The sequence below is a fragment of the Mizuhopecten yessoensis genome, unplaced genomic scaffold, assembly GCF_002113885.1.
Source record: "Mizuhopecten yessoensis strain PY_sf001 unplaced genomic scaffold, ASM211388v2 scaffold5441, whole genome shotgun sequence".
Lineage (NCBI taxonomy): Eukaryota > Metazoa > Mollusca > Bivalvia > Pectinida > Pectinidae > Mizuhopecten > Mizuhopecten yessoensis.
Window position 1 is genome coordinate 8,499 of NW_018406051.1, and position 23,799 is coordinate 32,297.

At 37.7% G+C, this 23,799-nt stretch overlaps 1 protein-coding gene across 5 annotated transcripts in view; it reads right to left on the reverse strand.

Moving 5' to 3' along the window:
- Positions 1–802: 802 nt before the first annotated feature.
- The window catches only part of LOC110450677 (GTP-binding protein Di-Ras2-like), an 81,382-nt gene continuing 58,385 nt past the window's right edge, over positions 803–23,799 (reverse strand). For 2 of the 5 annotated variants that reach the window (XM_021498301.1, XM_021498304.1), the window contains exon 2: positions 803–2,493. In XM_021498301.1, the coding sequence (XP_021353976.1) occupies positions 1,864–2,493 (630 nt within the window). In that variant the 3' untranslated portion in view covers positions 803–1,863. Of the gene's footprint in view, positions 2,494–3,119; positions 3,692–9,462; positions 9,579–9,660; positions 9,768–23,799 lie in introns of those variants that run through there. The other 3 variants (XM_021498302.1, XM_021498303.1, XM_021498305.1) reach the window with 3 other exon arrangements.

The window sequence follows — 23,799 nt, forward strand, 5'->3', positions numbered from 1 at the left end:
TATAATGTATCATACAATACCTGTATACAATGTATCATACAATACCTGTATATAATGTATCACACAATACCTGTAGATAATGTATAATACAATACCTGTAGATGATGTATCATACAATACCTGTAGATGATGTATCATACAATACCTGTATACAATGTATCATACAATACCTGTAGATAATGTATCATTCAATACCTGTTAAATAAGATACACATGAAACTTATTTTTATTAGATAATGTATCATACAATACCTGTATATAATGTATAATACAATACCTGTAGATAACGTATCATTCAATACCTGTAGATAATGTATCATACAATACCTGTGGATAATGTATCGTACAATACCTGTATATAATGTATCATACAATACCTGTAGATAATGTATCTTACAATACCTGTATATAATGTATAATACAATACCTGTAGATAATGTATCATACAATACCTGTGGATAATGTATCGTACAATACCTGTATATAATGTATCATACAATACCTGTATACAATGTATCATACAATACCTGTATATAATGTATCATTCACTACCTGTAGATAACGTATCATACAATACCTGTATATAATGTATCATTCACTACCGGTAGATAATGTATCATACAATACATGTATATAATGTATCATTCACTACCGGTAGATAATGTATCATACAATACCTGTAGATAATGTATAATACAATACCTGTAGATGATGTATCATACAATACCTGTATACAATGTATCATACAATACCTGTATATAATGTATCACACAATACCTGTAGATAATGTATAATACAATACCTGTAGATGATGTATCATACAATACCTGTAGATAATGTATCATTCAATACCTGTTAAATAAGATACACATGAAACTTATTTTTATAAATCACAGTGTTTCCTAGTGTCTCTGTATCGGACTCTTTCGTCTCAAAATGGTTGCATTTACTACGGAATCCAGCTGATCCTAGAAAAGCAGTATGGAGAAAAGGTTGAGGTAAGTCTAACATGTTTCAAATTCCTTCTTGTTCACTATGCGTTATTCTGTTATCTACGTACGGGTAAAGAACTTCTATACATCACAGACGCTTATATCAACATAATTATCATTGTCTTAAGTAATAACTGTTTACACCTGGTTTCAGCGACAAGAATGACACAATCGTTCTAACTAGGGCAAATCAAGTCTACCAATCGATTACTGCATTGTTGTTTATTTCTTCAAAAGATTTAACAAAACTTTCATTAGATAAGAAACACCACGAGTAAATGAAAGCAGACATCTCAGAAGATAAACTTGGAGTGGAGAGTTTGTGTTTCTATGATATAACTCTGTAAGTCAGTAACAATAATACATACACCCCCGCCCGTAAGAAAGAACTAGAGGACGCTGTCTGTACACTGTTTTGCAGAGAAAGCGGCCCCTGGTGAGTAATTAAAAGATAATGAGAGGTAACTCTTCCGTGACGAAGTGCTGACACCTGACAGGCCGGCTGGACTACCGGATCAACACATCGATCAAGCGGTAAACATCCAGCTGCCAGATCGATCACAAAATCCGCCAACATTTGTCTCCATTTAGGAATATATTTACAATATTGGAAATGTGTCGATGATTGGCATTCCGTAACTACTAGGATGAAAATGCGTCACTTTTCAGACAGATTTCCAATATTCAATCGGACAAAGAGACGGACAGATGAACCCTCATATCCAGCTACTGAGTAGTACAGGTCTATGTGTATAGGAACGTGATGAAATGTAAAACTATCTACACTCCAACACGTGCTCGGAGTAAGGCTACGGACGTAATGCTACACATATATACAGATTCACGTCCATTGCATGTTTTTTGTTTTGTTTTACATAACGGTGCATTTGCCTTTCAACTTTTCCTTGCGTTTCTGTGATTTGGTTTTCTTCGTCTCTAATTGTAAACTCATAGTTCTCCTTTTCTCCAACTGTAACAGTTCCTGGAATAATTCTTTTACGTTGTAATTAGTCTTGGCTGACGTTTCTAAGAAAGCACAATTCCACTTTTTTGCTAATTCCGCCCCTTCTCTTTGGGGTACCTCACGGTTCGTTTCATCACACTTATTTCCCACTAACATTGTAGGTATACCTTCCATTTCACTTTTGATTTCCGCAATTTCATCGAATATTGGTTTGAGCTCCTCGAGAGATTGCCTACTTGTGATAGAGTACACCAGAATAAAGGCGTGTCCTTTAGAAATTGACAATCGTTGCATGGCGGGAAATTGGTGGCTGCCCGTTGTGTCTGTGATTTGTAGGGTACACACCTGTTTATTACAGCTGATCACCTGCCTGTAAGTGTCCTCGATGGTCGGGATGTAACTTTCCCTGAATGTGCCCCTCACAAACCGGAGCACGAGAGAACTCTTCCCCACACCTCCGGCCCCGAACACTACCACGCGGTAGTCGTTGCTCTGTTCGGGCATGACACGCAAGCGGACGGAACGATCTTTCGGGACCTGGAAAGACAGAATGAAATAGACGTGTAAGTAAGAAGGACCTTAAATACATAGACGAACAAATCATACAGATGAAGTCCCCAGATAATGTAATATATTATTCCAGTTTATTATAGTTATCATATTACTTACGTTCAATGCGCGAGTTGGATTTCATTAAATCGATAACATCTTTAATACTGCCATTACGAATGCTACATATGTGTCCGAAACTGTTTCCATCTTGTTTATACATTACATACGGCGCATAAAGGATCGCGCTACCATGTAAGAGAAGATTGACAGTATGGCATCTAGAAATCAAAACCTGACAAAAATATCAAGTTCAAACTGAACGGCAGTCTATTAGTAATTAAACTCATTGAAAATCACACAAGAAAACGTCGACTTTGATATACAAGTTATATATCGACCATTAAACATGACCTTCAGTCGGAGACCTAGGCCTGTGCCAAAATCGATTGCGGTAAACCGCAACACGAACCCTTTCGCTTTAATTCGGCATTTTACACAAACCATGCACGTGCTTGCCCGTATAACCAGTGCATGTCCATTACCACAGTTTTCCTTAAACGAACAAATATCACTCCCCTGACACCACCCGGATTAATCGTCTGTCCCATTACCATCTATTTGGGTTAATCAGCCTGGGATCAGCTTGGATCTCCCTTCCAGCCCTCGAGGCCAACAAGGGTCCGAAATAACCGTGGCTGCTTGAACTCCCGTCCAAACTGTGCATATAGAACAAACAAATAGTCTGGTATTCCCGCCCCAACGGGGTCAACCGAAGACCTGACTGTGGTAGCACGCCCGTCCTATCTGAACCAGTGAAATACTCAAATGTTAGTAATAGTTCAGGCCAAACAGGGCCAAAAGAACATCCAAATATCCTGGTATTCCCATCCAAACAGTTTCACAATATGATGACGTTTTTCAGTCTCTCATTAGGTTTGAATACGTATCACCAAACACTGTCGTTTGTTCGTGGAATTGATTGTCAACAACCCTCCTTTGTCGGTGCTTAGAATTCCTTCTGAAGTCAATATAACCGGGGACCATCCTCTAAAACGGAACACACAGTCTTAACACACTATTGGTCAAATTCGCAGTAAATCAATATTTCAACATTTGACACCACCCATAACTATATTCCAAACGTCAATGCACGGGAGAAAGCCTTCACAAGTACTAGTCCGATTGCCACGCCGAGACAGCAACATCAGCCAGGATATATACGTCGGTCTGCTGACACCGATTGAATCGAGCTAAATGAAGCAGTAGGCGATATTGATGCGAAATCTGTGTATTTATAGAAGATTGACAGTGGTTGACTGAGAGAGCGACCCGTTAATGGTGACGAAACATGAATGAAGCAGTCATTGATTATCTGCCTACGGTTTCCGTACAACTGTGTGGGGCAGGTCATTGACGGAGTACCATCGTATATAGATTACGCTGTAGATACCACTGTCGGTCTTATCGCTTTATCATCCACGCAATGGAATGGTGGTACGGGACCTAAAAGCCACGTGCATTGGAAATGTCGATCTACCTCACATGCAACGAATACTGGTCGTTAGTCACTCACTAACGCCAACGTCAACTATTTGCGAAAGTAATAAGCTATTTATGGCAACATTTTCAAGCGACCGGAATAAAGCTGCTGCAATTATTGCAACATTAGGAATCTACATTCCCTCTCTAGTACCCAACAACCCGTTTTGTTTCCTTGCGTCTTGCTTGGCTTATATCCCACTTTTGACATCGTTGAGAAAGACAATGGGTTCTGTCCTCAGGCCGGGATATACCAAAGTCCTTTAAAAGCTAGGTATTACACCCCGCTGAACGTTCAGCATTGAGGGTAATAGCAGCAACAGGTTTATTCCGTTGTCGGTATAATGTGAACTAGTGGATACTGCTCTGGGTGCCTTCGGCATGGCATTTCAGTGAGGTAGCACAGTAAAGACGACATCAGAATTGCGCTATCGCAAGGAAGCAAATCCACCAACATACTATCTCCAGCACATATGCACGCATATATACACACATGGGGGGACGTCCTTGATATACATTAGCTGTTAATAGGACGTTTAGTCCAATAAAACCAAACCAAACTACTTAGGACGCCTACGTCATTAGTTTAGAAAGTAGTTGCAGTTTTGGGAACGTACAACGTTACACGATGTACGGTGTGCGCGCGATGTGTGGTGTGTGCGCGATGGGCGCACGGAGTGTGCACGATGTGTGCATGATTTGCGAACGATTAAAATCTGGACGATTATTGCTTGCGCACATTTGTGCGGACGATGAACGAACGTTGTGCAATGACAATCGTGGTTGGTGTAAATTGAGAAATGGCTTAACAATAAATACGGCTTCGTGTTTAAACATATACACTTGATTTTTAAGTATAATTCTATATTGTAGCTACAAACATTTATGTACATAAGCTGATCTTTCTATCTATATTTTCTTAAATTTGGAAATGGTGGTTTCGGTGTTTATTTAAACGACCCAAATCGACACATGCAAAAAAAAATAATTAAATCTGATAATTGTATTCTCAAGTCAGTATATGAAAATATGGATGAATGTAATCACAGAAACTGTAACTGGCGCTGCCCAGTCAAACATTTGTTAGCAACAGTTCGGGGTGTTTGATTAAACCACTATGTAGTAAATAAAAAGATGTTTTACAATGTTTTAAACACGTTTAATATATAACTTTATATTTTTTACTGGAACAGACCGTCTTCATTTACACCGGTGCAGTTGCTAGCAATAGCTAATAGAAAAGAACTATTTGATCTCGGTAAATACCTGCAATTAAGTCTACTAGTACGGTAAAGATTTCAACCTTAGCATATGGTACAATTATTAACTTATTTCAAGTTTATGAACGTGTGGTATAGGTTCGTCTCCTAGCGCACATGACATTGACTATCCTCCTCTCGGTGTACCCCAGGTGATTGTATAATGTATTTTACTATATATTGTCCATTGTTAATCAAGCCTTACAACACGGTCAAGTTACCGGAAAAAATAATGTACCTTATTTTAAAATACGTGTGTGTCCTTTTAGGGCACGTCTGCTAATATAAATGCCATATCCTATATACTGTCCATTTTCCACTTTATATATATATTTGAATAGAATAATGTAGTCGCATAATGCATATACTCAATTTTTAAAGGTGTTTGAGTAGAAAAACGTAATTCCCTACACACTGTTCATAGTTGTGTATGACCTGTACAGGACAATATTTCAGTCTCGATACTGTCAGTGTATAATGTTTTCCCCCCACAAATCCTGTACATGGTGATGTTACATCCATATCATTCTATAGGTTTATTCTATGTCATTGTTATCAGTGTATAAATGTTGCAAAACTATGTCTATGAACCGCAAGGCTTAAAGCTTGCATACAGTGTACATGTATTGACAAGGTAACGTATATAGGTAAGCATAGCCACTTTTTTCCTGTACATGGACCGTAGTTGTCCCCAACTTACGTAACTCCCCAAGGTGTGGAAATCCATGTAAAGGGGTGCTATGGACCAAAACGAATGCAAATAACAAATACCTAACGTCCAGTTGTGTTTTCATAACAGTAAAACGGTATCACATATCAACTTTCTTTGTCTGGCACAGGCCAGGTAAAACTCCGGTCAGTCATCAAAATGTTATTTACCTGTTCTGTTATTACCTGTAAGTTAAACATATTATTTACGGTCTGTCTAACGGTCACTGTAATGTTGTGTGACACGCATTGTAAAACTAAACATAATCCTAATTAATTTGCTGAGCAATTTTTATATACAGTGTTCCTTATTCCATACGAGGGCTCTTTTTCCTTCCGTAATATTGATCAACCAATTCATATGTGCGGAGGGAGAGTGTACGTACGTAGCGCACAACGTTAACGGGGCGAACGATTGCTAAATCGCACAGTTGTGCGCACGATGTATGCACGATGTGCATACACATTTTTTGTGTGCGGTCACACAACTGTAGCTATTTACGATGTAACTTCCCCAAACATACAAGTAATCAGCTATTAACGGCAACGTTACATACAAGTCGGTAGATTATTCCTAACGACGTCACTTCAATATCATTAAACATTTAAAGAAGTAGCCATGATGAGACGGTAGACCGTGGGGTATGTAACGTCTCCGTTTGAACTCTGCTGACTTATCATCGTGTCCGCTAGCAACTGTACACAGGATATTTGAATAAATTGTGAGTATCTACCACCATAGAACAACAATCTGCTGGTCCGTTGACTTTTACAGAAACGTTCCTTTCTCTATGGCTCGAATTCGCGACAGAATGGCGATAAAACGTTGTCTGTATTAGACAACTATTATTTCACACATTATCTAAAGACCTCTTTTTAATAGCATTTTGTGTAATCAGTAATACTATAACCTCACAATAGGATTAACTGTGTCCGCGTATCCAAATTGTAGATTTAACAAAGATTCAAACGTGTTGCTAGGCATTAAATAACGCGCATGCGTCATCTGATGATACAGTTTCCGAGAGAAGCGGAGATAATTTCAGAACTCACTTTTTAAATTAAAGCAATCATTTTCTCGCGCATATATATTAATTTTGAAAATATTAACAATCGAAAAACATTGGTTCCTGAATGTTAAGGAGAGAATCCGGAATGGTCTTGGATCAGTCAATGAACAGACGCTAGGAAGAAGAAAATATATCTGTTTTCAATCCTTTGTATAGGCCAGTTACAGAACTGCTATAAGCAATCTGCTGTTCATTACTGGTTTGAAGACTATCGAGCGCACGGAGAAATGCTGTATTTTTCGATAGACAAAACTATTATTTATTAAATACGAAACTCTGAATTATAGGTAAAGAACTACATCGATTTTGTAATGAGTTACCCGGTTGCTACGTTCTATAGATTAGCTAACAATGAATAATATATAACAGCTCGTGTATAGGAGTGCAACTAAGTCAGCAGGCTAACTCATAAATACAGAACATAACAAAACACATGACAACGGTTAGGCATATATAACCACAGCGCTACGTAAAAATAGCTCATAACATTAGTGATTTCAGGATATTTCACTGGCTGCATATTGTGTGAGTAGAACGTCGAAAAGTTAATGGACCGAGAAAAACAACCATAATGGATTGTTTACAAGTTATTGACGTCAAGATCCGTCTCAGTATTTGTGTTGGGGGAGAATCATTATTATTTATATATGTCTAGGAAGAGACAACAACAGGTTACAACTTTAAAGCATCGTTTTAAATAACCCTGGTAAAATACTGTTCACAGATGTTACCACATCAAGGTGGCATTTAAAACCTAATAACACACATGACAACGTTAAAAGTATAGCGATTGGATTAAATATATACATTTTATTTAAAGTAAGAAATCGATTCGGAAAAAAAGACTAAAAGATGATGTTCGCAGACAGTATTAACAGAATCCTTAATAAGTCCTTCGTGGTAAGCGAACCTATCTCTATAGTACAGGATTGACGTAAGCAGAGATATGCCTTATTAACCGGTAAACACACTCCCAAACCGTCAAACAAACCAGAACCCTTAAAGCGAACGCCCAAACACCAGTAAACAGTGGACATTTTACAGACACGATGTGATGTCAGTGGTTAAAGTATGGCTTTGCTAGATATGTGTTCATTTAAATATAATAACGTATTTAACAGTAAACTATTATTTATTGAAAAGGAAAGTTATATTTGATCCACGGATAACTAAGCTGACCATATCACTGTTGAATTTTATTGAGAGAAAAAAAATTGAGAACAAATTATTCCAACAAAATCATATAAAACTTGTTTGACGAGGGAATAGGGTAACCATAAATGCTTTTGAAATACGAATATTGATGGGATGGAAAAAAAAAGTATCTGCAGCTAATTCAGGAATGATCCCTACTTGGAGGTAGACTTAATTAATCCAATAAACATTTCCAGATGTTCAAATATAATGGCTTTCTCCTGGAAGTACCACCAGTGTTGGTTTAGGTGTTGATTGAGGTTTTGATTCCTGCGCGTGCAGTCTAAGTGCCGGTGTAGTAAACTTTCACTGTTCGATGTGTTGTATTAATCATCATTTCATTACATAAAACAAATCTTCAAAAAATTATGTTGAAAGTGATATGGTCATCTTCTGGGTATTAAATGTTCTCGCTTGAAATGACCAAGTTTGACAACCTGATAAATACCAAGGATACCCTATATCAGTGTTTGCACATGAAAATCATGTACATTTCCAAATACAGTCACGTTACCAGTAACTGTCCAATTAGTTAACACTATGCATGTTTTAGCAAATGTTATTATGGTCCTAAAACACACATTGCTATTGATGACAAACTTAGTAAAGCACGACCGGGCTTTATGTAAGTTTGTCAGCAATAGAAATGTGTGCTATAGGACCATACCAATATTTGCTAAAATATTTGATATTTATATTTACATTTTGATAGAGTAGTTATGCTATATTTAGTCATGTCGAACAGTTCTTTGAACAGCAAAATAAGTGTTGACAACAATGAAATTTATGACGTCACAAAAGAGACTGATGACGTTACTATAGCAAATGGTGTTTGCTATTGTAATCTCACAGTTGCCTTCTCAATGCATTGCAATGGAAGGATGCAGAGCAAATGTGAATTGACCATAGCTAATGCCGAAGACTTCATTACCGGGACATTGTTCAGTAGCTGTCCGTTCCTAACACAAAAAAGTTTTACAGAGAGATCGCTAGATGATGGCTTCAGTTATGATTTTATGCTCTTTTTTAATTTTGTTGACTAAATATCAGATTCCTATGAATTAGGTAACGTATCAATCTTTGTCATCAAGTCAGACACATTGACCGCATGGCATCACTATTCGTAAATCAATGTTTTAATCCTATCACTCAGTAATGAGTAAACGTATACTATCGTTACTTACCTCTAACTGTCTACGCTTGCTCTTGTCCTTATCCCGAATGAACATGATGTCTACACGAACATGCAATGAACGTGCAAACCGAGGTCCCACCTGTATTATATACCAGTATAAAATAATACTGCTGTAATATACCCCGCTCTCACCTCGACACACATCGACACACCCACAGCATGGTCACAAATAGTCACTTATAAATACCTTTGTCCACGAGACCGTGTCCAATACGCAAGGTCGTACATCAGATGTCTGTATCAACATCAGCGGTCAGCAATGGTCAGCCCACCTTCGTCACGTGAATAATGTCGTACTTCCTACCTGTGTCACAGTACAAACAACCTCCCATGTATCTGCTGTGTCGGAAGCGTGTTTAAGCCCTGGACTGGGCATGGTTACCAGGGGCGTTTCTAGGATATTTGAAAAAGGGGGCGTATAATCAAATCTGTCGCCGAACGGAGCGAGGCTAAAAAAAATTTGGCCCTTTTTTTTGCCAAAAAACATAAAATAATTGTGAAATGCACTAATGTAACGGTTCCTGACTTGGAGCATTATATTTCATAGTTAAAGTGTCAGGGTTTGACATTTTTTATGCCGAATTCTCTCCATTAATTGTCTATGGTATATTAAAATGATTGGATGGATCTGAACAGCAGACCAATAACGAGAAATTCCAAACTCTAGGGTATAAGGCGTTACTTAACATTTCAATACTCCTAGGCCAGGATTTTATGAACGGGAGGCGTAATTACGGTTGCCCTGGTAAAGGGTCCATGGAGAAGCTCAGAAGATTCTGGATTTCAACAATTTAGCATCAAATTATGAAGTAGCCAGACTGATAAATATCTCTCTATTTTAGATTAAGTTCTGGTTTTGTTGAACGACACACATGATACAAGACAAACAAACACTGAAGTATAAACTTCTTTCGTTCTAAAAATATTGTAGGCTTTAATGTGGAATACATTATTGAATATGATAAATTGCCATATTCAATACAATACTAGCAGATTACGATAGGTTTTTTGGTGTTTTTTTTTTTAAAGGGGGGGGGGGGGGGGGGCGTACGCCCATTACGCCCTCACCTGGACCCGCCCCTGGTTACAATGACGTTAGGTAATATTGGGGCGGTGTTTTGTGGGTAGAAATTACCACCTACAGTTTATCACAGCACTATTCAAGTACATGTAATAATGCGGAAAAGTTATATAACGGGACCTGCTTAAATTGCTAAATATAGCCGACATTTTAGTGTTTGGTCGAATTGAAAATACTTTTGGTCATATCGTACAAAGCTTTACGTAAGATAAACGTTAAACTGTTCGGTAATCTGATACAAACCGGCACGCAAAAAGCACAAGCAGTGTAATCGATTATAGATCATGACAGAGCATGGAGGCCCAAACGCCCATTAATACGGCATAATAGGTCATATACTACTTCATTACAGGATAAAGGGCTATTAGGCGATTTAATGCAAAACTAGGCAAATACCCTGGTGTAAAACTAGGCAAATACCTCCAGAAATCTGAACTTAAGTTTCTCAACTTTCTTCCCGATTTAGTAAAAATCAATTTCGATGCCGTTTTAACTCGATTCCGTGTTCGCCTCCACATGAAGAAGATGATGTACGAGCCTAGGGATATAAAAACTTCACACATGATTCTGATCCGAAATGTCTCAAAGGATATAGATAGTGACGTAGATAATTACAATTAGGATAATGAAACATGTATGTAGCCAAATTCCGTCTAAATGTCATATACACGTGTTTTGATTTAAGTCGCGCTTGAGTTGATAGATATGAACAATTCGAAACATAAATTTAATAATAGATGGTATGATTAAAGTCTTTCATGAATAAGCAAATATTTACACAAGTAATTTCAGCACAAATTTATCACGAAATGTCTGTGTGATAACTACATAAATAGAACATAACATAACACGTTTGACCAATGTCCAGTGATAGCCTTTGGCCGATTGGCTCAAGTTGAAAAATAACCAACATGCGATTCCACACGAACTGCAAATAAAACCGCAAATTGTTCCTAATTTAATTTCGGACATGATGTTTACTGGAGGTCTATAGAGCAAACGCATTCCGTTCCCAACCACGAACTTATTAGGTTTGGTCCGAGCTGGACTGTCAGTTACAGTGTGTTTGGTGGGGAATAGTTTGATGATCACATCACATCCATAATGAAACACGGGTAAACCAAACAATGCCTGTGTTTCTGTAAACAAGGCGAAATCACAGTCAATATCAACGATCAAATATGATCAAAGGTACGTTCTAGACAAACACTATTATCGAAAAAAAATGTTTTGCTCCGTTTAACAAATCAAGTTCGGCTTTGTCAATATATATATATCGCTGCACAAACTAAGCTGTTTATCGGAGATACTCTAGTGCACTGCAATCTTTATCCAAGACTGGACCCCGTCTCAAGAATATTGAATTATTAAGAAAAAAAATCACCTGGATGACTGATTCTAAGTTCTAAACTAGGGGGAGATAAGCTGGTAATAAAATACAGTCGAGAAATTTTTCATGAAAACTTAGGGACTGGTAGCCAGTCTATCTTTATCCAATAACTGGGTACGATTCATATGTTGTTTCAAAATATAGGCCAAAACATAGTCTATGGTTCATAGGATTTGAAGGTGGAACTCATTCTGACAGGTTGTACATAATATACCAAACGACCATAAGGTGCAGCAACCTGTTGACTTTGTTATTGTAGGTCAACATCTGAATGTCTTTACTCATACCTTTCGGAGATTTTAAAAGGGTTTAACCTATTTTGATCGTGCAATCTGCCAAGTTGATCGAACAGAATTGATGGTGTTATCCAAGCCAGCTGCATGTCAACTATTCCTTACCTTGTCCTTATGAGCATCTAGAAGGACACTCGATAGTCCTACATCCGGTCAAACTACACAAAAAATAACCATTACTTACGGTCTAATGGATATTATGGTTCGTTATGACGTTTTTGATATAGTTTTGCCTGTTTCATCTTGAAGCACATCAATGTCGACATCTAGAATAAATATGACAGTTCTTTATCCCAGCAAGCTACATGCTACATATTCCTGACCCATGACACGATGAATGTGAATCAAGGCTTTCAATTAAAACAGACAAGATATTCCCTAATCTCGGCACGTTACGGACTAGATATTTAGAAGAAGTCATTCATTTGTAATAATTTTTACCCTTGTGACCTTGAAGGTAAGTAATAATTATTAATTTGTGAAACTGCTACTGATCAGCTATCATTAACTTAAGCTCTTTGGTCATTCGGAAGAAGTCCAATTCACAAATATATTTTTGGAGTTCTAGTCATTAGATTATAATGTTGAATCCGTCGGCACAACTAAGGTTTTAAACTTCAATCTTTTAGAAAATATATCAGTTTAAAACTGTGTTTGAATTGTCGTAAACTCCTTTGATTTACACAACTAGGGTCGAACATTTTAATCGTACGTGATGATATCTTATTTCTGATTGATTGCTTTGACATGGACACATAACGTCATGAGCGCACGAGCAAAGATTCCAAACGAAATGCGAGCTCCTTTATCAGTGCTATTTAAATCTCTGACGTGTGTACAGAGGCGCAGTGCGTCGGTCCAAGCACTGGACATGGTCAGTTAGTAACACGATCCATGCTTCACCTAGGGGATAATTTCAATCGATTTTATCTGATTAATGCTCCAATCCGGATGACGGAAGCCTGTTGCGTCGTGTCCGGTTCTGTATTTAGATACAACTGTCGAGTTTCTCAAGACTGTGTCCAGAAATATACTATAAAGGCGTCAATTTGATGGATGGGCTGAGTTTAAATGAAACAGTCTCTTTATGTAGGTCAGTCAATCAGCAGTCGATCGTGTTGGTAGTATGTGATACTGGCTGTAAACACGTGGTCAGCGTTCCATCGATCTGGCGATATCTTCTGTCGCATGGTAGACGTCATATACAAGTTGATATTGTAAGATTGAGCCGATGACAGATTGGTAATTTACAAACATTGCTTCTTTGTTCAGAGACGTGTATACTTGTTTGTTTTGGTACTGAATTCAGCTCTATAAAGTGTCATTAGTTTAAAGTTGACAGATCAGGTTAAAAATCATTGTAAGCCAATATACCCAGGTTGTTGCGATCGTACAGCGCCCGAATCACGTACAGATCAGTAAACAGCTTATTATTGACCTGTGAACTTTTTGATATCACATGATCAAACAAGTAAAATGTTGACAATTTGATATCACATAAGCCATGGTTGAAATTATTACATTTATATGTAATTAAAGTCTTCCGAGGAAATTTTCATCAATATTTGTGATGGACAGTTTTAAAGAATCATAAATCAAAACAAAACGGGAAAATAAACAAACATACTTCCTGATTCTTATTTAAAAGATGATTTTTTAGTTCGGAATTTTGTTTTATTTATGTTTTTAGAATGCTTCTTTCATTCGGATATTCAAATAGTGAATTCTCATCGAGTTCATTTTTCTATAACACAATTTAACAACACATTGACCAACCAAAATACATGTACAGTATTATCTACATGATAATTCTTAATTTCAATTTTCAAAAAGTCGAAGGGTACCCGAACTATGTTTGAAGATCTGTCCTTCCTGCGGAACAGAAAGTTATATGTAAATTTAGAATGTCCAATTGAAGAATACGCCAGAAACAGGATTTTGTCTTCGTAAATCAAAGCCCTCCAGGTTTTTGTGCGACCTTGAACTGTTGACCTGTACATGTTCATAGTAGTCTGTGTTTTACTGTTTACATATTTGGAATTCATGACGTATAGTTTTACTCGTAGTAATCTATTTATAGCACGAACTGCGTACATTCTGACGATTATTCTGTTTACAAACACACCCGACACAACCGACGCAGTAGCTATAATGATCTGCCCCTGGCAATCATGTCTTGACGGTAAGGTGACAGGTAGGAGTTCACCTCAATAGATGTAAAGCGATTAATAACGTTCCATAAAATCAGGTGTATTGGTAATCCTGTCATTTTTCGTGGGGTGTTAGCGCATCCAAGCAAACAATTCACCGTCCATGCAAAAATATCATTCCACGGCAATGACACGATAATCCGTGATCTACTACGTATATGTTCTAGTAAATATGACATGTCAACGACTAACGATACTAGGTGATCAACTATGTTCTCGTATTGTTGTTTATTCACTTTCAGCCTTACGGCCCATAAGCATTACAGCATAATACAGAGTAATTAATGTGTACATGAACAATAAGGGTGTCGAAAACATTACACAAATATTGAATAACATGTAACATAACCTACATTGTACAAGACAAGCTGATTTGATAGATGGCGGACAGTTGTACGCACATGAGAATACAAATGACAAAAGAAAAATATTAATGAGATGATTAATTGAAGTAATGTACATGATTGAAAGATTGGAAGAATCTCAATCAAATGAAGTAAGAAGTAATCAGTTTTTATCTGGAGATAAAAAGAAAAAGCATGCACATGATAATTAAACAATGCACATTATGTCGAGCGTAATAGTAAACTTGATTGTAAATATTTACCTAAATGACAAAGTTCTTTCCTATTACGAACTGCTAGCAACTGTACAAGTTTNNNNTAACGATACTAGGTGATCAACTATGTTCTAGTAAATATGACATGTCAACGATTAACGATACTAGGTAATCAACTATGTTTTAGTAAATATGACATGTAAACGATTAACGATACTAGGTGATCAACTATGTTCTAGTAAATATGACATGTCAACGACTAACGATACTAGGTGATCAACTATGGTCTAGTAAATATGACATGTCAACGAAAAACGATCCTAGGTGATCAACTATGTTCTCGTAAATATGACATGTCAACGACAAACGATACTAGGTGATCAACTATGTTCTCGTAAATATGACATGTCAACAACTAACGATACAAGGTGATCAACTATGTTCTAGTAAGTATGACATGTCAACAACTAACGATACAAGGTGATCAACTATGTTCTAGTAAGTATGACATGTCAACAACTAACGATACAAGGTGCTCAACTATGTTCTAGTAAATATGACATGTCAACGACTAACGATACAAGGTGCTCAACTATGTTCTAGTAAATATAACATGTCAACGACTAACGATACTAGGTGATCTACTATGTTCTAGTAAATATGACATGTCAACGACAAACGATACTAGGTGATCAACTATGTTCTCGTAAATATGACATGTCAACGACTAACGATACTAGGTGATCAACTATGTTCTAGTAAATATGACATGTCAACGACTAACGATACTAGGTGCTCAACTATGTTCTAATAAATATGACATGTCAACGACTAACGATACTGGGTGATCAACTATGTTCTAGTAAATATGACATGTCAACGACTAACGATACTAGGTGATCTACTATGTTCTAGTAAATATGACATGTCAACGAGTAACGATACTAGGTGATCAACTATGTTCTCGTAAATATGACATGTCAACAACTAACGATACTGGGTGATCAACTATGTTCTCGTAAATATGACATGTCAACGACTAACGATACTAGGTGATCAACTATGTTCTCGTAAATATGACATGTCAACGACTAACGATACTAGGTGATCAACTATGTTCTCGTAAATATGACATGTCAACGACTAACGATACTAGGTGATCAACTATGTTCTCGTAAATATGACATGTCAACGACTAACGATACTAGGTGATCAACTATGTTCTAGTAAATATGACATGTCAACGACTAACGATACTAGGTGATCAACTATGTTCTAGTAAATATGACATGTCAACGACTAACGATACTAGGTGATCAACTATGTTCTAGTAAATATGACATGTCAACGACTAACGATACTAGGTGATCAACTATGTTCTAGTAAATATGACATGTCAACGACTAACGATACTAGGTGATCAACTATGTTCTAGTAAATATGACATGTCAACGACTAACGATACTAGGTGATCAACTATGTTCTAGTAAATATGACATGTCAACGACTAACGATACTAGGTGATCAACTATGTTCTAGTAAATATGACATGTCAACGACTAACGATACTAGGTGATCAACTATGTTCTAGTAAATATGACATGTCAACGGCTAACGATACTAGGTGATCTACTATGTTCTCGTAAATATGGCATGTCAACGGCTAACGATACTAGGTGATCTACTACGTTCTAGTAAGTATGACATGTCAACGGCTAACGATACTAGGTGATCAACTATGTTCTAGTAAATATGACATGTCAACGGCTAACGATACTAGGTGATCAACTATGGTCTAGTAAATATGACATGTCAACGGCTAACGATACTAGGTGATCTACTACGTTCTAGTAAGTATGACATGTCAACAACTAACGATACTAGGTGATCAACTATGTTCTAGTAAATATGACATGTCAACGGCTAACGATACTAGGTGATCAACTATGTTCTCGTAAATATAACATGTCAACGGCTAACGATACTAGGTGATCAACTATGTTCTCGTAAATATGACATGTCAACAACTAACGATACAAGGTGATCAACTATGTTCTCGTAAATATAACATGTCAACGACTAACGATACTAGGTGATCAACTATGTTCTAGTAAATATGACATGTCAACGGCTAACGATTCTAGGTGATCAACTATGTTCTCGTAAATGTAACATGTCAACGACTAACGATACTAGGTGATCTACTATGTTCTCGTAAATATGACATGTCAACGACTAACGATACTAGGTGATCAACTATGTTCTCGTAAATATAACATGTCAACGGCTAACGATACTAGGTGATCAACTATGTTCTCGTAAATGTAACATGTCAACGATTAACGATACTAGGTGATCAACTATGTTCTCGTAAATATGACATGTCAACGGCTAACGATACTAGGTGATCAACTATGTTCTCGTAAATGTAACATGTCAACGATTAACGATACTAGGTGATCAACTGTGTTCTCGTAAATATGACATGTCAACGACTAACGATACTAGGTGATCTACTACGTTCTCGTAAATATGACATGTCAACGACAAACGGTAATCCGTGATCTACCATTTTCTTCTAAATCTGAATAAGGGGTGTTTAACTCTATTGAAAACCAGCACTAAATGTATACGAGATAAGGATTTTACGTCACAGGCTTAGGATTAGAGACATATTACATAGTTGTTCGGCTCAATTTTAAAATATGCAATTTGATAACGTTACATTTGAGTATACGACACGTTAGATAACTGGTCTACAGAAGGAGAGAGACAATATGACGTCTACTTCTACTTCTAAATGGTACTGACCAACTTCAACAATTTGAAGATAAAATGTCAGACGAGGAGTAAAACATGGAAAAAGATTGTTTTTAAAAGATACGAGATGGTCTAATTTGCGTTTGAAAAGTGACGGTAGAGGGCTGATTTGAATAATTCCGTTGTGGGGCTCCAAATAATGTCAGGTGGGAGTTTATTCCACTCGGGTATAGTTCGAGGGAAGATTGATGCCTTTCTGGTCTGGGTTTTTGAGTGAGGAATTTGATACGAAAACTGGTGGTTTGTTCGGGATTTCTAACTGTAGGGATTAATCTGTCTGATTTTACGATAGCGACTTTCTGGTTTACAATGTTATGAAGCATGGTCAGACGAGCATCTCTACGTCTATCTGCTAGATGGCGCAGCTTTAGGTGTCCAACATTTCTGACACACTGAAGGTACGAAATAGGTACGTCACAGAGGAAATAACATGCAAACAAATCTAGTGCGTAGGTGGACAATGATCGTCCGATTTAAATATTGTCCGAGATGTGGTCAATATTGACCTAGCATGTCAATCGAATCTCTTTGTGTGGTCCTTCAGAGAACTTTCGTTCATTATCGACCGATCCTGCTCGTAAAACAAGTTCAATAATGAAGTCCATATCCTTTGATTTCCGGATAAAGTGTGGAGGCGGAACATGTCGCAATACCATTCCACGAATGTTTAATTCTATGGCACGGTTAAAATAATGGAAACCAAACTAACCAACGAAGCTACATAGCTGTAGCGGTATGAAGTCCGGAGTACTGGTGCACCGAGATTAGTGAACCTAACAAACACATGGTTAGGAATCCGAAACAAATCTTAACAGAAAAAAACAAACAACGGATACACATTTCGACATTCTACAGCGGAGATGTCGAGACAAGCAATCACTGATAGGGGTTTGTTAAAAAACAAACTATGTACGGATTATTAGAATAAAAATCCATGCAAAAGATTTTTTTGAATAGCAATCAATTCAACGGTATTCCTAAAATAATCATTTTTCGAAGGTAATTCTATCTTAAAATAAAAATCTATGTAAAGGGACTTGGATATCGAACTGTCGAAACGGGATTCCCATAATGGCAATCTCTGAGAGGAAATTTCTAAAATAGCAATCTATGTATATGGAGTTCCTATAATAGCTATCTCGGTAAGGGGTTTCCTTGAATAACAATCTGTATATAACAGGGTTTCAAGAATACGGGAATTCTAGAATACACATCTTTGTAAGGGGATTGACCCTAGAATACCAATCTATGTTTGGGGAATGACCTAGAATACCAATCTATGTTTGGGGAATGACCCTAGAATACCAATCTATTTAAGGGAATGACCCTAGAATACCAATCTATGTTTGGGGAATGACCTTGAATACCAATCTATGTTTGGGGAATGACCTTGAATACCAATCTATGTTTGGGGAATGACCTTGAATACCAATCTATGTTTGGGGAATGACCTTGAATACCAATCTATGTTTGGGGAATGACCTTGAATACCAATCTATGTTTGGGGAATGACCTTGAATACCAATCTATGTTTGGGGAATGACCTTGAATACCAATCTATGTTTGGGGAATGACCTTGAATACCAATCTATGTTTGGGGAATGACCTTGAATACCAATCTGTGTTTGGGGAATGACCTTGAATACCAATCTGTGTTTGGGGAATGACCTTGAATACCAATCTGTGTGAGAGAATTCCTAGAATCGGTGATATCCTGATGTAAGTTACCGCTGATAATTTCGCCTATTGCCAAGCGTATCCCTGATCATTTAGATTTGAATATATTTATATGGAAAAAAATACCGAGTTCACGTTTAAACAATGGACAACTGAATTTCAGTACAGAGTACAGTGTTTGTTATTTATTTACGAGTTCGAAGTAAAATCCATCAGACATTTGATGTTCTCGTGTCCAAAACTGATACAGCTTCAATGTCTTGCCTCCGGTCGAGGTTCCTCTGAAGTCTGGCCTCGTTCTGGTTGCACTGTTCACACCCTAAATAGTGAGCGTGGTATTGATCTCATACCTCGGATACTGCTAGAGGTAATATCGAACTTCTACACCGGCTTTTCAATTGTTTTCCAGTTGTGTCTTACGTTTGTTTAGCTTATTAAAACAAAGCTACAACAGTCATCTGTAATCCTCTCAGAGCAGAACATTTATATATGTAGGCCTTCTTTTACTTCTACAATTGACAAACGTGATCAAATGCAAGTCATATAGTGGGATATCTTTGTCAACCACAAGTTCTTTCTGGAATATTTAGATTAGCTATCTTTCTATACGGGATTCTTAGAGTGACAATCTCTGTAAGGAAATTCAAAGGATAACAATCTATATATATATAAGGAGTTCCTATAATAGCTATCTCTGTGGGGGTTTCCTAGAATTACAATCTATATATATATATAAGGCGTTCATATAATAGCTATCTATGTGGCAGGTTTCCTAGAATAACAATCTATATATAAGGCGTTCCTATGATAGCTATCTCTGTGAGGGGGTTTCCTAGAACAACAATCTATGTATAAGGATTTTAAAAGGATTTAACCTATTTCAATCGTGCGATCTGTCAAGTTGATCGAACAGAATTGATGGTGTTATCAAAGCCACCTGCAGGTCAACTATTCCTTACCTTGTCCTTATGAGCATCTAGAAGGACACTCGATAGTCCTACATCCGGTCAAACTACACAAAAAAATAACCATTACTTACGGTCTAATGGATATTATGGTTCGTTATGACGTTTTTGATATAGTTTTGCCGGTTTCATCTTGAAGCACATCAATGTCGACATCTAGAATAAATATGACAGTACTTTATCCCAGCAAGCTACATGCTACATATTCCTGACCCATGACACGATGAAAGTGAATCAAGGCTTTCTATTAANGGGGGTTTCCTAGAATAACAATCTATATATAAGGAGTTCCTATAATAGCTATCTCTGTGGGGGTTTCCTAGAATAACAATCTATATATAAGGAGTTCCTATAATAACTATCTCTGTGGGGGTTTCCTAGAATAACAATCTATATATAAGGAGTTCCTATAATAGCTTTCTCTGTGAGGGGTTTCCTTGAACAAGAATCAACTATCTCTGTGGGGGTTTCCTAGAATAACAATATATATATAAGGAGTTCCTATACCAGCTATCTCTGTGGCGGGTTTCCTAGAATAACAATCTATATATAAGGTGTTCCTATGAAAGCTATCTCTGTGGGTGTTTTTTTTAGAATAACAACATATATATTAGGAGTTCCTATGATAGCTATCTCTGTAATGGGGTTCCAAGTTGCTGAACGGGAGTACTAGAATAGCAATCTACGTAACGGAACTCTTGGTGAGTAATTACGTAAGAAGGTTCCTAAAATAGTATTTAATGTATGTTATTCTTTGAACATGGGGTTCCTTGGATAGTCAAAAAGCAAACGGGTTGTAAGCCATGGAAAATGAAGGAAGAAAACATCGTTCAAGTTAGACTGGCTATGTTCAGGTTTAAGTTACATAATGCCAATTCCGCTTGAATTTGGTCGTAATTTCATTACGTAATTGTTAGATACCCACATGGTGAAAGTCCGATTTGAACCTATTGTAGAGCACCACGTGGTAACCTACCCTGTACCTGTATCAATGTATAATCTCTCTGATGACCTGGTTAATTACGTGTCCTTAGCAGAGTGTCGACTGGCCATGAATTATTAATTCGTTTCTATACCCAGATGTAGGCGAGTTCTCATCAAATATTCCTCGTACACATTACGGAGGCATCCGACCGAATATACTACACAATATCGGTACGACACACGACTTACGGCCATTGTCATTGTAGTGATCATGACTTTCCTAATCGCTATCTAGTCAGTTTCCTTTCAGACCAGGTCTCGTACGTTAGTGCAAACAGCTAATAATGGTACAGCAATCTTATAGGTGGGGGGACTGCTGGGGAAGATTGGGGGCGGGTGCAACTGTAACGGCCAAAAACAACAATTGCAAGGACCAATGCTCAGCTAAACTAAAAGATGTGTTTCGGGTAAAAAAAATAAGGGAGGATAACTGTGTTTATCTTCTGTATACAAAGTTGTGTGTTAATCAAAGTCTAACGGTCTCACAAGAGTATCGACATGGATCGAACTATTGCCTCCATTTTCTCCCAACAACAGAGACGTGCATGGACATGCTATGTTCGTACCGGTGTGACAACACGCTAATGCAAACGGCCAAGTGGCATGCATCAGACACAAATACACAGACAACGGAAGCACTTTTCAGCAAAGCGTCTGACCGACCGTTGATTTTAAACATAGCTCTAACCGAGATTATCTTTTCCACTGGGAAACGTGGGTGGCATCATTATCAATGCGTTCTCGCGTTGATTAAAATCTGAATTACTGCTAGTTGATTGGCTTGATTGTCTCTGTAGGTCGAGGGAGACGAGGATTGATCTTGATGTATATTGCTGACGTTAGAACCTCCTCGTCAAATTAGGAAGACAATATGTTTAAGTGTGGCGATGTCAAATCTATGTTCTTTTATGACATCTCAACATTATCAATAACACATCAAGGTGCCCTTCCATTTACTTATCACTTGGATTTTCTTGACCAGTACGTCATCAGACGGATTCCATATTTCTCTCACTTTTGCACTGAATTGTGTCCTGTTTACCCGTTCAATCTTACAGTCACCATACGTGGTAAAATTGTATGATTTCGCTTTCTCGCACCCTTCACAGGTGTGTCTCCCGTTTTAGCCGGGAAAGATCAACTTGTCACCCCTAGGGGGAGACAGCCTCGTGCCGATTAGCACGTGTTCAATTGTGACGTCATTAAAATGTATCGACATAAATTGTGACGTCAGCAAAAGTGAGTGACGATATTCAAACAACACATGTGGTTTTTTTTTACAAACAGACTACTGTAAGTGGAGTTGTGACTGAAATAATAGGACGGGAGAAAGAAATCATTCCCTACCTTGAGGGTGTTACAGAGAAATATCCAACCCTTGGGGCCATATTTTTGTTGTTGTCTAACTCTTGGCAGAGCCTCAGGTTAGACAACCAAAAACACATCACCCCTCGGGTTGGAGATTTCTTGAATTTGTGTAATTTGAGATAGTTCCCCGCAGTACTTTCTGAGAATTAGCGCTAACAAACTTAAACTCTCAAAATCCAATATTGCCGCCTGTCGCCCATCTTTGTTTTCCGATAACTTTCTGTCAAATTGAACGAACAAAAACTCATGAGATCGGTCCGAACGGATTGAAAATGTTGCTCTCCGTCGGACGTCCGTTTACGCTATCCGGCAAGGCATGACTGCTACTAAACACACTTACTCTCTCAAATTCCAAGATTGCTGCCTGTCAGCCGTTTTTGTTTTTTGATCAGTTTAAAATTTCTATAAGCATAACTATGTTACCAAAGTACCTTCGAATTCACGGCCTGCAGACCACGACGGAGGGGAATTTGGATACCCGCCCAACTGGTGAACCTATGTGTCCTCCAGGTGTCGAGCACCTGTCTGATGTTACAGGTTACTGTGACGACGCCGACATACTACGTCACGCTACCTCCTGTCTATCAATTATTCACAAAAATGTGTTTGCATCGATACTTCAAACGGCCACGTTCTAATTTAAGAATTATCAGACTCCTTGCAAATGATAGCTATCTGTAAGCGAACAAAATCATCAAAGGGACGATTTCCAGCAATGTTGAAAGTACATAGGAGTATTACAATGATTTTGTTGTGTTGTTGTGTTGTTGGTACCTGTAAAATTACAATGGAGACAGCCTGATACATTTGATGTGTCTGCAGAGGGTTCAGAACGCTGCAGCACGGCTAGTTACTCGTACTCGAAAGAGAGAGCACATCACACCTGCGCTTTATTCGTTGCACTGGTTACCTGTACGATACAGGTCGCAGTACAAAATTCTGATATACACATACAAGGCACTGAATGGAACAGCTCCTC